The sequence below is a fragment of the Sminthopsis crassicaudata genome, chromosome 4 (genome assembly GCF_048593235.1).
Source record: "Sminthopsis crassicaudata isolate SCR6 chromosome 4, ASM4859323v1, whole genome shotgun sequence".
NCBI classification, from domain to species: Eukaryota; Metazoa; Chordata; class Mammalia; order Dasyuromorphia; family Dasyuridae; genus Sminthopsis; species Sminthopsis crassicaudata.
The window spans coordinates 96,475,978-96,489,784 of NC_133620.1; the positions used below are offsets into that span (position 1 = coordinate 96,475,978).

Sequence of the window (13,807 nt, forward strand, 5' to 3'; positions counted from 1 at the left end):
CTAGATCACAAGGTAACAAAGAGTCTAAGATTTAGGGTTACTGGAGACAACATATCTGGGCACTTTCAAAAAGAAACCAGATTGCTACAGGCTCTGCCGCTTCCTCTCCAGCACCTGAGCACCTGAGGCTGTCCTGGCTCTGGCCCAGGCTACACCTGCATATCTTAAGAAATAAAGGATGACTCCTTATCAAGGACCTTGTAGAGTGAATTTATATATGATATAAACAAGGACTTTCCCCATCTCAAATGTCATTAGCACACAATTGAACAACAAGCACCTACTATGGACCAGGCACTATAGTAAGTGCTGGAGATATGAAAAAAGTTAAGCAATCATCCCGCTCTCAGGGAGGTCACAGTCTAATGTGGGAGACAAGATGTAAACAATTATGTTCCATATAAACAAGATATAAAAAATATAAATTGGAAATAATTTCAGAGGTAAGGTATTAAGACTGAGGAGTCTGGGGAAGGTCTCTTAAACTTTAGCTGAGCTTTGGAAAAAGCTAGGAGGAGGAGCATTGCAGGCATGAGGAAGGATAAACAGTGAAAAAAAAAAAATTGGGTAAACAGTTCACAGAGCTGACCCATCATAGTTCAGACAGATAATGCTGATGGATAAGTTGGACCCAGACCTAAACAGAAGGAGATTGGGCTGGATTGCCTTTGGGAATTTATGCAGAACTTTTAATAATTCTCAAGATCCTCTCTGAGACAAAGGCCTGTCTTTTTTAATATTGCTATTCTTCTTGAGTATTTGAGTAGTTTTCCTGTGCTGCTATGTAACAGAGTCTTGGAATGGTACAGTCTCAGAAAAATTAAATTCCACAAATGTCAATGAAGAGGCACATGGTGGGGCTGAGTAGGCTCTACTAGGAGATGTCAATAAAGAGAAAAATGGGCAAAGTAAGGATTTAGGAGCCCAGATTTAAAGCTGAAAGAGAACTTAGAGATAATGGAATCCAGCTTCTTCATATTATGGATGAGGAAACTGAGGACTATGAAAGTTAAGTACCCAATCTTAGGTTTGTTTCACAGTAACTCCCAGTCCAATCCTCTACCCACTATAGCTTAGTGTAATGCCTGGCACATAATAAACACATAATAAATGTCTGATTGTAACATGTAGCTCAAATGATGTAGCAAAAATGAGGTATAACCTGTCCCTAACACCCCACTGCTATCCATGAAAATGTTTCCATCTGAGCCAGCCATGGTGTTGGCAAGGCTCTAGGTGCTGGGCCAGGGATGGTATGTCTGGTTAGTGTCAGGAGGATGCCTACAAACATATACCTAAGATTACTATACTTTGTGTACCAATAATTAGAACACATGGTCTGATAAAGGATATTCCTTTTGCAAAGCCTTGTTAAAAATATACTCCACGTCCCCCTCTACTCCTGCCTTGGAATTAGAATTATTCCAGAATATGCAGGAGATTTGCATACCACCCTACTTCAGGAGTTGTAGAAGGAAGGTAATTTTCCCCTGCCTCCCCACTCTAGAAAAGGTCCCAGATAGAGGAGAAATTCAGACAGAGAGAGAAGCCTGACATGGACCTTCCTTACCTTCCTGCTCAATGCTGGCTCAGCCTTGCTATTCCTGACCTGCTCCTTCTCAAAAAGGCTCCTCTTGCTGGCCACCCCAACAGGAGTCACAAAGAACTCAGTCCGGGAAGAGCCTGGAGACTTGACAGATGCTGATCTCTGAGAACAAAGAAAACAGAAATCATTCAATCACTCTGAGGCAAGGATAGAGTGGGAGATGGAACAAAGGTTGGGGAGGGATGGGAGGAAGAAAGGAAAGGAAAATGAACTCCATAAGTTCCAGGGACTTTGGCATAAGGGATAACCCCCTTACTCCTCCAGGTTTTTCTTCTACCTATATACCTGGATAGGATAGGGCCCTTCCCTTTCTCCACATATTTGGGCCTGATTCTGCCCACTCACCTGTATAGCTGTGTGGTATCTCTCCAACTTCTCCCCTAACTTGACTGTGTTGCTCGGAAGCCTCACGCTGGCACTGGGAGGAGGAAGAGGAGAATAAGAGGAAAAATAGGAAGAGGAAGATGAGGGAAGGGGAGGAAGTAAAAGAGGAAAAAGAGGAAGAGAGAAATGGAGGAAAGTATAGCAAGAGAAAGGAGTTGGTTAGAAGATCCACCAAGATAAAGTCTCTGTTCTGAATCCCTAGGAATGGAGGGCAGGGCTGGGGGTTCTGCATCAATTAATCTCTCTCCCTCCATCTCCCTAAAGGGCTAGAACCATTAAGAGAGCAGTTGTGCACCCAGCCTGCCACCTGGTGCCAAAGATGAGCACTTCAAGGATTCTGTTGATTTATACTCTCCCAATTGAAGCTGAAAATGGTTTCTGGCTCAGTTGTTCATTTGGTTCTCACTCTGCCCAGCAAAACTACCCTTAGAACAATGATTACATAAGAAAAAAAAAACATTAAGAAGAAAGAACATTTTGGGGGTGGAGCCCCCCACTTGCTCCAATCCAGAACAATGCCAGCTGTGCTCAGTAGATTATAATCTATTCTATTTGTACTTTAGGAAAGGAAAAGAAGGAGGAATAAAGGGAACAATGTTTCTAATTTTTTCCTTAAGGTATGTGCTCATCAGATTGGGAACTCCCTGAAAGTGGGGATTGAATTTCCAGCCTCAGCCAGGGAGTTTCCTAAGGACAAAAGTAAGACAGTCTCCATCAGATTGAAAATATCTAAGAAAGAGGGTCATTCATGCCCCACCTTATACACCCACCCTATTCTGCATCCCCAACTTTCCATCCCTTAACTCAGGATATAGACAATTCTCAGTATGGCAAAGTGACTGACACTGCTCTGCCCTCATCAAAAATCCCAAATCCCATAGCTGCCCATTACACCTTTCCTTGGGCAGAGGGATGGAAGCTGGAAATGAATAAGCCTAACTACGTACTCTAACTAAGGGTCTTTCCTTAACTGTCTCTGAGGCATTAGGAACCCTCCAACTTTCTGTCCCATTCATGCCCAGTTCTCCTCAAAGATCTCTTTTTTAATTTTAAAGATCTCCTTTAAACAAGCCTTCTTCACTTCCCATTTCTGCCTAGTCCACCTCAAAATTTCCTTTTGACCTCCCAATCTTCTCCCTTCCATTATTTCTAAGGATTGCTGGGCACCCTAACTTATCAAACCCTTCACTAAAAAAGGAGCTAGATTCTGTTCCAGATAGGACAGGAAAGGCTCTGGGTGAAGAACATCAAGACTAAGGAACAAAAGGAACATAATGGCAATAAACCCTGAGAATTCATTGGTTCAAGAGATGCATCAGATGCCATAGGCATATAAATAGATTAGTTTTCCTTATTCTCAGATCTATGATTGCATCCATCCTCTGCTCAAAAGTCTTTAATGGCTCCCACCTTCCAAATGAGAAGTTGTCAAGTAGGGAGGAAAGAGCCCCCATGAAGTTTAAAATCTTAGAGTTTAAAGATTGATTATAACAAGTCAGCTTGGTAATATATATCCTCAGTTTTCACATCTGTAAAATGAGGGCAATAATAATGGCATATTACAGGACTCACAGAATTGTGAAGAAATTATTTTATGAACTAAGAAAAGCTATATAAATATGGACTATTACTACAAATGAGCCGCTAGATGGAGCTACAGTGCATAAAGTGTTGGATTTGAAGTGAGGAAGATCATTTTCCTGAGTTCAAATTCAGTTTTGCACATTACTAGATATATGATCCTAGGCAAGTCATTTAAACCTATTTGCCTCAGTTTATCTGTAAAATTAGCTGGAGAAGGAAATGACAAGCTACTCCAAAGTATTTCTGCCAAGAGACCCCAAATGGGGTCATGGAGAGTCAGATACAACTGAACAATAAAATTACTATAAAGTCCAGATTTCTTTCTTTCAAGTCTTCTGTAACAGCACCACTCTACCTTTTGGTCTTCTTTCATACTATTCCCCCACATGCTCTGGCTCTAAGCCAGGGTTCCCTCAAAATATTGCACAATTCCAAATTTATGTCTGCTCTCTCTTTCTTAAATGCCCCTTTCCCCCATATTTTTTCTCATCCTTCATAACCCAGCTCAAATGGTACCTCTGAATCCCCTCCTCCTCCAAAGTCAGTAATGACTATAGGAGCAGAGATTTAGAGACCATGTGATAAACTGAAACCAAGGGAGGCTAAGTGACTTCTAGATTGTAAGCCTTCAAGGGCAGGCTCAGTATCTTGATTATTTCTTTAACATTTAGCACAGTGCTCTTGTATTCTCCAGGGACATTATTTACATTTACAACTGAAATTGATTCAAAAAGAATTTCAATGATATCATTAGTAAGAAAAATCAGAGTATCCAAGAAATATACTTTTCCTTTTAAGCTTCCCTTGTACATTCTAGACTGACTGCAACATTGCTCAAAACCAATATGGTTATTCTTGTGTTGCTATATTCTGCAGTATTCTCAAAGAACCATCATCTTCCTCTTTTCCCCTATATTTATTCTGTATCCCTATCTGGGCTGCCCTCACTCTTCTCAATTCCTATCCAACTTTCAAAGCCCAGCTTTCCACCTTTTTGCATGAAGTCCTCCCAGATCATCCCAGCCTCAGGCCTTCTGTGACTTCCTTCAAAATTTATTCCCAGAATCCCTTCTTTCATCACTATGATTTTGGCCTCTCTAGATGAGACTATATGGTCCCTGGGTAGAGGAGCCACATTCTGGACTTCTCTTGCAATCCCATACAGAGCTGGGCACAGGGAAAGTGTTTAGTAGAGGTAAAAGAGAGGGGCAGCCCCTCCCCAAACCCTTACCTACGGGTCAATGTTGTCTCTGGGTTTTCTTTCCTAGTGTTCATCTGAAAAGAGAGAGGAAAAATGATAGTGAGGAAGGAAAACACAGAAGACTCCCCTTAAGGATTGCGAATTCAGAGTCTTTCTATCCCTAGCTATCTACTCATATTACCTCTTTGTTAGAAAGAAAGAAAATTCTGGCTAAATGTTCACAAAATTCAGTGAGAAAAACAGCTTTCATAGTCTACACTTGAATACTGGTGTAATTAGACAGTGAATCTATGAGCCTTGATTATAGAGCTCAGGTAATAAGGTAATTCTGGGAAAAGAATGATACTGCCCTCATTTCTTACCTTCTTGTGGGCCAGAAAGTGTTCTATGGATATTAGATGAGAGCTCCTTGTGTATGGTGGTAATGGTAAGTGGGAGTTTTGTGGAATGGGCCATAAGGTGGAAAGGATCAATGATTTAGAAGCCATTAGGGAAGTATAGGATATAATATGGGATTTATTATTAGTTATAGTTAATTAAAGAATTAATAATCCAATTACAGATTATTAAGCAAGATTATAAATTATAAAATACTTTATTAAACAATAAAAATTATTAATGATAATACTTGACATTCACATGCTATCCTAAAGTTTTCAAAGCACTTTACATAATCTTTAAGACAACCCTTCAATAAACTGGTAAGGTTGGTACCATAGGTACAATTTTATAGATGCAGAAACTGAGTTTTAGAGAGGTTAAGTGACATACGAATGACCACACTGTCAGTAAGTAGGATTTGAATTTGGGTCTCCCCTTATTCTAGGTCTAACAGTCTTTGTACAACTAATACTTTCTCATAAAGTACAAGTTGGGAAATACACGGTAATAAGCATGAATTATATGATAAGGTTTACATTGTACAGGGAAGAAGGAGTCATGGTTTAGGAATTATATGATTGTACAGTACAGGTTGGGATTTCTGTTATATAGTGAGAGTGAGAATTATATGGTAGGAGTATCCTCAAGGAATTATGGCTCCTAGATATACAGGATCATAGATTTAGAGTTGAAAGATTTTAAAGGGCATCCGATCCAACTCCCTCATTCCATAAAGGAGGAAACCGAGGCTCTGAGAAGGTCTATGGTTTATTAAGACTCATATAGACAAGTGAGTGTCAGAGATGGGATTGAAGTCATCTATACCAAGATGTCTGGTGTGGGTGAGGTTAGATTGTACACAGCGGAAATTTTTGGTAGGGACACATGCTATGTTCACTTCTTTTTTCTGTCCCTTTATCTCTCCCATGGTTTTCCCCATTTGCTCTGATTTTTTTCTCCCAACAAAATTCATAAAACAATGTATATTAAAAATAAATAAACTAAAAAAACCTTTGATTTCCTAGTTATGTGGTAAAAAGGAGGAGCTCTTTAAGGATAATGTACAGTAGAGGTGGGTGGGTACAGGGTACTCCCAGCACATGGGACTTGTTTGTCCTTTGTTTTCAAAGAGAGCCAATGACACTATAATGTCTTGATTTGTTCGAGAATTGGATTTAAGTGAGGCAGAGCTAACAAAAGCCATGAGCCTTATTCTCTCTTCCAGAGTCATCCAAGTCCAGTGGCAGGACAAAAGTCAAGATGGCCCAGGAGGCAATGCATGACCTTGGCATCTTAAATGCCTGATTAAACTCACTTTAGCCACCTTCACGTCTCTTAGAACAAATTGTTCTCATCTGCTCATTCCACCAGGCAAGTCTTCACATGAGTCTAGATTTAGAGGCCATTTAGCCCAACCCACTCATTTTATAGGTGAGTAAACTGAAACTCAGAGAAACAAAGTGATTTCTAGACAGGAAGATCTGCGATGTGGAGAGTTGTGAGATGGAAGGAGGGGTAGGTGGTGAAAGGTGGTAGTTGTATGATAAAGGAGAAAGCGGGCATGGCTCCAGCCACCCCCATATACATGATCTGCTTTGCAACTCTTGTCTTCCCCACTAGGTGTGGCTGCCCATGTTAGAAAACCCTGTATTTATCACCCAAGTACCAATTTGGCCATTTAGGTCCTCTGCAAGGTACTGATTGCTTATTTCTATTTAACTTATTTGTAAAATGTTCTAACTCCTCCAGTAGTCACCTAATATCAGGAAGGTCTTCTATGACAGTTACCTAACTCCCTCATGCTATATATAAAAGTTACCCATGCCATGCCATGTAGAGAGACAAGTAGTCTATAGTTCGCTTGAATAGAGACCTTTCTCTCTCCTCTGACCCTTACCCGAAAGGAGATAGTTCTAGGGCTGGAGCGTGTGAGGGAGCTGCTGTAGGTGCCCTGGCTTGGAGAGGTCACTTCGGTTTCTGCCTCTTTGCTTGGGATTTTCACCTGGAAGAGAGAACAGCAAGTTTGTCTAGGTCTGGAACACTTATAGGGTATTTGTCACAGTTCTTTGGAACCTCATATGTGAGCTAGAATGGACCCCACAGGTGTAGACTAAGCTGAACCCATAACTGGTGAGGAAAATATGAAATCATGGAGTTTGAAGCTGAAAGGAAACTTGGAGGTTATTTTCCTTTAATCCCATAGACTTTGGACAGAAAATGACATTTGCAAAAAGAGAAAGAACTAAAAAGATGGATATAAATCAACACATGTTATGTTCACTTCTTTTTTTTTTTGTATTTTTATCTCTCCCATGGTTTTTCCCGTTTGCTCTGATTTTTCTCTCTCAACATAATTCATTTTAAAAGTATATTAAAAATAAACTAAAAAATATTATTTTTCTTTAATTTCCTAGTTATGTGGTAAAACAGAGGAGCTCTTTAGAGATAATGTGAAGTAGAGGTGGGTATAGAGTGTTTCCACTCTCATCCCCAGTCCAATATTCCTCCAGGAAGGCATGTCCAATCTCCAAGGCTGGGATAAATACCAATATCAGTCCATTAAGTATAATTTTAGGAGAAGGTACAACTAGGAACAACTAGGTACCTAGGGCAGGGCTTCTGGCAGCAAGGAAACTGTTGATGTCTCAGAGTAAATGTAGAAAGGTTCAAGAAGAAGGGGGAGTAGCAAATTTTGAGATAGGCCCACTCAGTCCATAAGTATTCCTTTAATACTCATATCAACTGAATTTAAAATGTAATGTAATTCATGTTTATTGTATTTTTGTTTATTTTGTTTAATATTTCCCATTCTTAATCTAGTCCAGAGACTGAATGTGTTTGACACCTCTGCTCTGAAAAACATGAAGGAAGAATTTTCTCTAAGACCAAACTCAGTCAGTGATGTCTGAAGGGCTTTTTAAGGATTCCAAAGGCTTCTGAGGAAAGTTGTTTGAATGAATGAAAAAGCACTTATTTAGCACTTACTGCATACAGAGTATAGTAATACTGGTTGAAGTTGGGATAGGACAGGAAGATATGGGGCAAAGGTGGAGGGTGGAGAATAGAGCCAAGGACCAAGACATTACCCACCTGGAGGGTGAAGGGCCGGAAACGAGAAGCCACTGGCTGAGGTTCAGACTTCATCTCCTCTCTAGGTGCCTCTGAAGAGGGTGACTTCTCCGAGGTCTCCCTTCTTTTTGGCTCTTTCTTTTCTGGCACATCTCTCTCAGAGTCCTTTTGCTCTTGAGTCTGAACTGGAGGCTGCTCCAGACCCAGTTTCCTGGAGGCTATTACTTTTTCCCTAACTGAGCCCTTCTCTGGAGTCAGTGCTTTCTCCTGAGATGTCCTCTCAAAAGCCAGTGCTCTCTCCCGAGTTGATAACTTCTTTGGGATTAAAGACTCCTCAGAGACTGACCCTTTCTCTGAAACTAATACCTTCTCCCAACTTGATGTCTTCACTGAAGTCAATGCCTTCTCTCCAGCTAATACCTTCTTTGGGGCTAATGCTTCCTCAGGAACCAATGTCTTTTCTGTGAATGATGCTTTTTCAAAAACAGATCTCCTCTCTGAAGTTAATTTTTTCTCTGGAGTTGTCTGGTGTTGGGGTAATGTCTTCTCTGAAGCTCTTTTTCTCTCTGGAGCTGCCTGGTCCTGGTCTGGTATCTTCTCTGAAGTGAATGTTTTCTCTGGAGTTGCCTGGTTTGGGGCCGGCATCTTTTCTGTTGATGGTTTTCTCTCTGGAGCTGTCTGGTCCTGGATCGGTGTCTTTTCTGGGGTCGAAACTGTCCTTTGGTCCAAAGTCTTCACAGTCTTTGTCTCTCCTCCCTCTGAACTCTTCTCATCTATGGCCCAAAGTCCCCTCTGCTTTTGGCTCAATTTTCGTCTGGGTGGAGGTACCATGTCCTTCTGGGGCACTGAGGGCTCCTGTGTGGCTGACTCCGTACTCTGGCTATCCTTTTTCTTCTCTACCTCTAGCTGCTCCTTGATGGAGGACTGGGAAGCCTCCATGGCTTGCCTCCGCAGTCGCCGCTCCTGCCTCGTTCTTAGAACTGCCTGGAAATTCTCATCCTCTTCATCTTTGATGGATGAATGACGCTTAGGAGTCTCAGTTTCCTCCAGGCTTGGGAGCCTGTAAGAGAGGAGGCAGGTATAATACAGACAACTGGGTCTATTTTTTGTTCCTTATACATGAATGAACTTCTATATTTTGCCTACATGCTCTCGTTCCCTATGTCTGGAAAGCTTACTCTACTTTTCTATGTGGATCTTTTGCTGTTTTCAAAGCAGTTTGGATGTTCCCTTTTATAGGGAGCCTTCCCTGATTAATCTGATTGGTAGTTTTCTTTTTACCACAACTACCCAGAGTTACTTTTTTATTTACTTGTTAGATATTTTGTATATTCTTTCCCCACCCCAAGTTACTTTTTCTATTTCCTTGGTAGATATTTTGTATATTCTTTCCTATTACCATTTCTCCCTGGTAGGATATAAGCTCCTTGAGAATAGAACTGCTTTTTTAAACTTTGGATTCAAAGAATCTTGGGTAGGGTGTACATAGTCAACACAGCACAAATTCTTAAACTTAATAGAGATTTGGGACAAGTCTTATGTAACATGTGAGTTAGATGATCCCGTGGAAAACTGACAAGGGGTATCAAAGAGCACTCAATTTCTATTTTTATAGATAAAATGGTAAAAGTAAGGATAGTCTGACAAAGTGACTCATTCAAAGTCACAACGTGACATAACTAGGCTCAGAATACAAGATTCCCAAGGTTTATTTCTGTACTCTTTCCACTATACTGAAATTTTTGTTGCTGAGTCTTTTTCAGTTGCTTGAAACTCTTTGTGACCCCATTTGGAGTTTTCTTTTGCAAAATTGCTGGAGTGGTTTGCCATTTCTTCCTCCCGCTCATTTTATAGAAGAGGAAATGAAGGCAAACAAAGTAAAGTGACTGGCTTAAGATCATACAGTTAATAAGTATCTGAGGTCAGATTTGAACTCAGGGAGATGAATCTTCCTGACTCTAGCCGCGATAATCTGTCCATTGTGCTACCGAGCCATCCCAACAATGGTTTGACTTTTAATTTTCAATTATGGAAGAGAAAATAGTTTGGACTGGGTTGAGGAAGGGGTTTGAGAAGAGCCTTGGGGCACACTTTCATCACATCAGCCTCAGTATCTCTTTGCTTCCTTTTCTCCTCACTCAGTTAAGTCATAGAGTCTTAACCTCATAGAATTAAGGTTGGAAAAGACTTCATGCATCTAGTCCAACCTTTTTTTATTAAGATGAAGAAACTGAGGAGCAGAGAAGTCAATTGCCTTAGATAACACAAAGCAATAAATGTCAGAGAGAGCTTTGGACCCCAGTCTTCAAACGATAGAACTAGTCACCTTTCTACTATGATACAGAGGGGAAACTAACTCCCTGCTCTCCTCTTCTCTCTCCTTCCCCAACTCCTGGGGAGCACAAGCAGATACGTACCTCTCCACTGCTGGCTGACCTCCATTGTGGGCAAACTTTGGGGCTTCATCATCTGTGGTTGAACTCAAATTTCGATGCCTTCGCCGACGTTCTCGTTCCTGCTCCTCCTCATCCTCCAAGGTCCTTTGCCTTGCCAAGCTGCAATTGAGAAGAGGAAATGAAGGGATATAAAAGAGGTCTTAGACCACATGAGCTGCTGAGCTTCTAGATTTTCAGGGTAGTCCAATGGGAAACCCAGTAATAACCAATTTACAGGTAGCAATTGAAGGATTGCAAAACACTTTAAGCACATTTTCTCATTTCATCTGGAGCCAGAGGGGAATTTCTAGCCCAACCCCCAATTTGACAGATCAGGAAACTGAGCCCCAGAAAGTTTAAAGGTCTAGCTTTTAGTAAAGCTAAAATTAAAGACATAGTGACAAAAGCCAAGGATTTTTTTATTGGAGCTTCTCAGGAATCCTGAAATGAAAACATAAAGCATTGCAGCTTAAATTTTATACTTTATAAACTTTATACTTTATACAAAGAGAGCATCATTGTTGAGCATGGTTAAATAATCAACTTCTCTGCAAATCATTGAATCCCAGAATACTAGAATCAGAAGATGCTTCAAATTGGGTCCTCTAGGCCATACAATTATGGAAAATGGAGGAAACCATTTACTAACATTTCAGAGAAATAATCTTCAAGTCTCCAAAATCTCCATCAATGAGGAAACCACTGATTCCAAGATGGCAATCTACTCTAATTAGAAAGCTCTCACTGAGCATCATTTTTATTCTTTCAAGTTTTTCTCTTTCAATAAATTTCACCCTTTATTCTGGAAGTTATGCCCTGCTGGGAAAGTATAACAAACCCAATCCTTCTTCCTTATAACAATCTTTCAAATATTTGAAGGCAGATTTCATGTCCCATCTCTACCTTAAATTTTCTTATCCAGCCTAATAAGAATCCCCAGATCCTTGTAAATGGTGTGTATGTGTATGTGTGTTTCAATGTGTGTATGTGTGTATGTTAGGGGGTTGGTATGTGAAATAATTTAATATAGTTTAAAATTATCTAGTATTTTTTTTATTATAAAGCACTTTCCTTACAATATTGCACAGTATCCCCTGCAACAGAAGTAGTACAACTATTATAATCACCGTTTTATAGATGAAAGAATTGTTTCTGAGAAGTTAAACATTGCCCAATATTACACAACTGGTAAATAGCAGAGCTGGGTTTCAGCCTGTCAAGAAGCATTTAATATTTATTATTTAGCAGGGACTGTACTAAGAACTAGAGATACAAAGAAAGGCAAAAACTTGGTCCTTGCTCTCAAAGAGCTCTTGTACTAACAGGAGAGACATTTTTAGCTATTGTCATTTCCAATTCTTTGTGACCTTATATGAGGTTTTCTTGGTAACAATATTGCCATTTCCTTCTCCATATTATTTTAAAGATGAGGAAATAGAAGCAGAGCTAAATGATTTGCCCAAATTCACACAGCTATTAAGTGTCTGAGAATGGATTTGAACTCATGAAAAAGAGCTCTTCCTGATTCCAAGCTCATTATACTACTTCACTGCCCCAGGGAAGACAATATGTAAAACATATACAAAGTAAATGGAAAGTAATCTGAAAGATAAGGTACTAATCTAATAGCTTGTTGTTCTGACTCTGACCCTAGGTTCTTTTTTTTTTTCTTTTTTTTTTTTCTTTCTGGTCTCTCCCTCCCCCTTTAATACCTCTCTAATCAATTTTCTTTTTATTCTGTGATTTTACAATAATCTTTACAATAATGATAGCCGAGATGAGTGAGTCTTGATGGTGCATCTGGGAAGAATTTCCTCAGGAGAAAAATGCCCTCCTAGAGGAGGCTATCCACTTCCTCTGTGAGAATTTTCACTAGAATATTGTCTACCATCTTGTATTCAAGAGATTAATTTTTTAAAATTAAAAAAAAAAAAAACCCAAAGTCTGGAAGTTTATATTCATTTAGATTAAGTTAAATCTTATTAGAATAATTCTATTGTTAGAGTTTGTCAAGATCTTTTTGTATCCTGACTTGGGCATTCAGCACATCATCTGAAAATTAGATAAGTGTCCCATCTATACCTTTATCCAAGTTATTGATAAAAATCTCAAAAAGCACTGGGCTAGGGAAAGACAGGAATCCTTCATCACTCCACTGTAGACATGAAGCTGACACTGGCTTATTGATGTTAAGTCACTAAAGATCTACTGAAATCTGGCCCAGACCACTATATCTTGTCTGTAGTGATACCCTAAAACTTTTTATCAAATGTTCCACTGAAATGTAAGTACACTCAACTTAGAGAATTTCCCTCATTTTCTAATAACTAATATCATAGTCTAATAACCCAAGCCCCACAAAAGACCATTTCTGACATGGCCTATTGGGTCTGTTTCCTTTTTCTTTTTTTAAAATTTCATTTTTATTCTGAATTCAAATGCCAAATAAAATGAGTATTTCCAAGTACAAAATAGAACAGAAAAAAAAAAAAGAGGATTGTTCATGAAAACCACAGATCTCTTGAGTAGCTTGCTTTTCTTTTTAGGAATTTAAGTTCAATCTCTAGTTTTCAAAGCTATTGTTTCTGACATTTTTAATCCTTTTTTCTGCATTTTTAAAAAATATGCCTTATCAATCTCCTTTCATTTTTTGCTATCTTTTTTACTCCTTACTCTCCCACCTCCACTAGAAAAAGAAAAAACAAAGTCCTCATAACACTATGAATACTCAAGAAAAACAAAATCTTAAATTAACCCTGTCTGAAAAAGTATATCACATACTATATCTTTCTTTAATTTTATTTGTTCTCAGTTATATGTAAAAACAATTTTAATCTTTTTTTATTTTAAGTTCCAAATTCTCTCCCTCCCTCTCTTCTCCCTTCTTCGAGAAGGCAAGCAATTTGCTAAAGATTATACATGTGCAGTCATGTGAAACGTCTTCACATTAGCTATGTTGCAAAAGAAAACACAAAAAAGAAAGAAAAATGAAGAAAGTTTTTTTAAGTATGCTTTGATCTGCATTCAAACTCCATCAATTTTTTTTCTTTAGAGATGGGCAACATCCTTTTAAATTGTTTTGGATCATCATATTGGTAAGAATACAATTGATCATAGCATACCATCACTATCATTATGTATTACGTT

The 13,807-nt window shown here is 39.2% G+C and overlaps 1 protein-coding gene across 2 annotated transcripts in view; it reads right to left on the reverse strand.

Moving 5' to 3' along the window:
• LAD1 (ladinin 1) overlaps positions 1-13,807 on the reverse strand; it is a 34,049-nt gene that overhangs the window by 3,292 nt on the left and 16,950 nt on the right. For both annotated transcript variants that reach the window (XM_074308752.1, XM_074308751.1), the window contains exons 2-7: positions 10,643-10,780; positions 8,247-9,285; positions 7,054-7,158; positions 4,806-4,849; positions 1,952-2,024; positions 1,571-1,708 (exon numbers count right to left, since the gene is read on the reverse strand). In XM_074308752.1, coding sequence (XP_074164853.1) covers positions 1,571-1,708; positions 1,952-2,024; positions 4,806-4,849; positions 7,054-7,158; positions 8,247-9,285; positions 10,643-10,780 — 1,537 coding nt within the window. The remainder of the gene's footprint in view (positions 1-1,570; positions 1,709-1,951; positions 2,025-4,805; positions 4,850-7,053; positions 7,159-8,246; positions 9,286-10,642; positions 10,781-13,807) is intronic.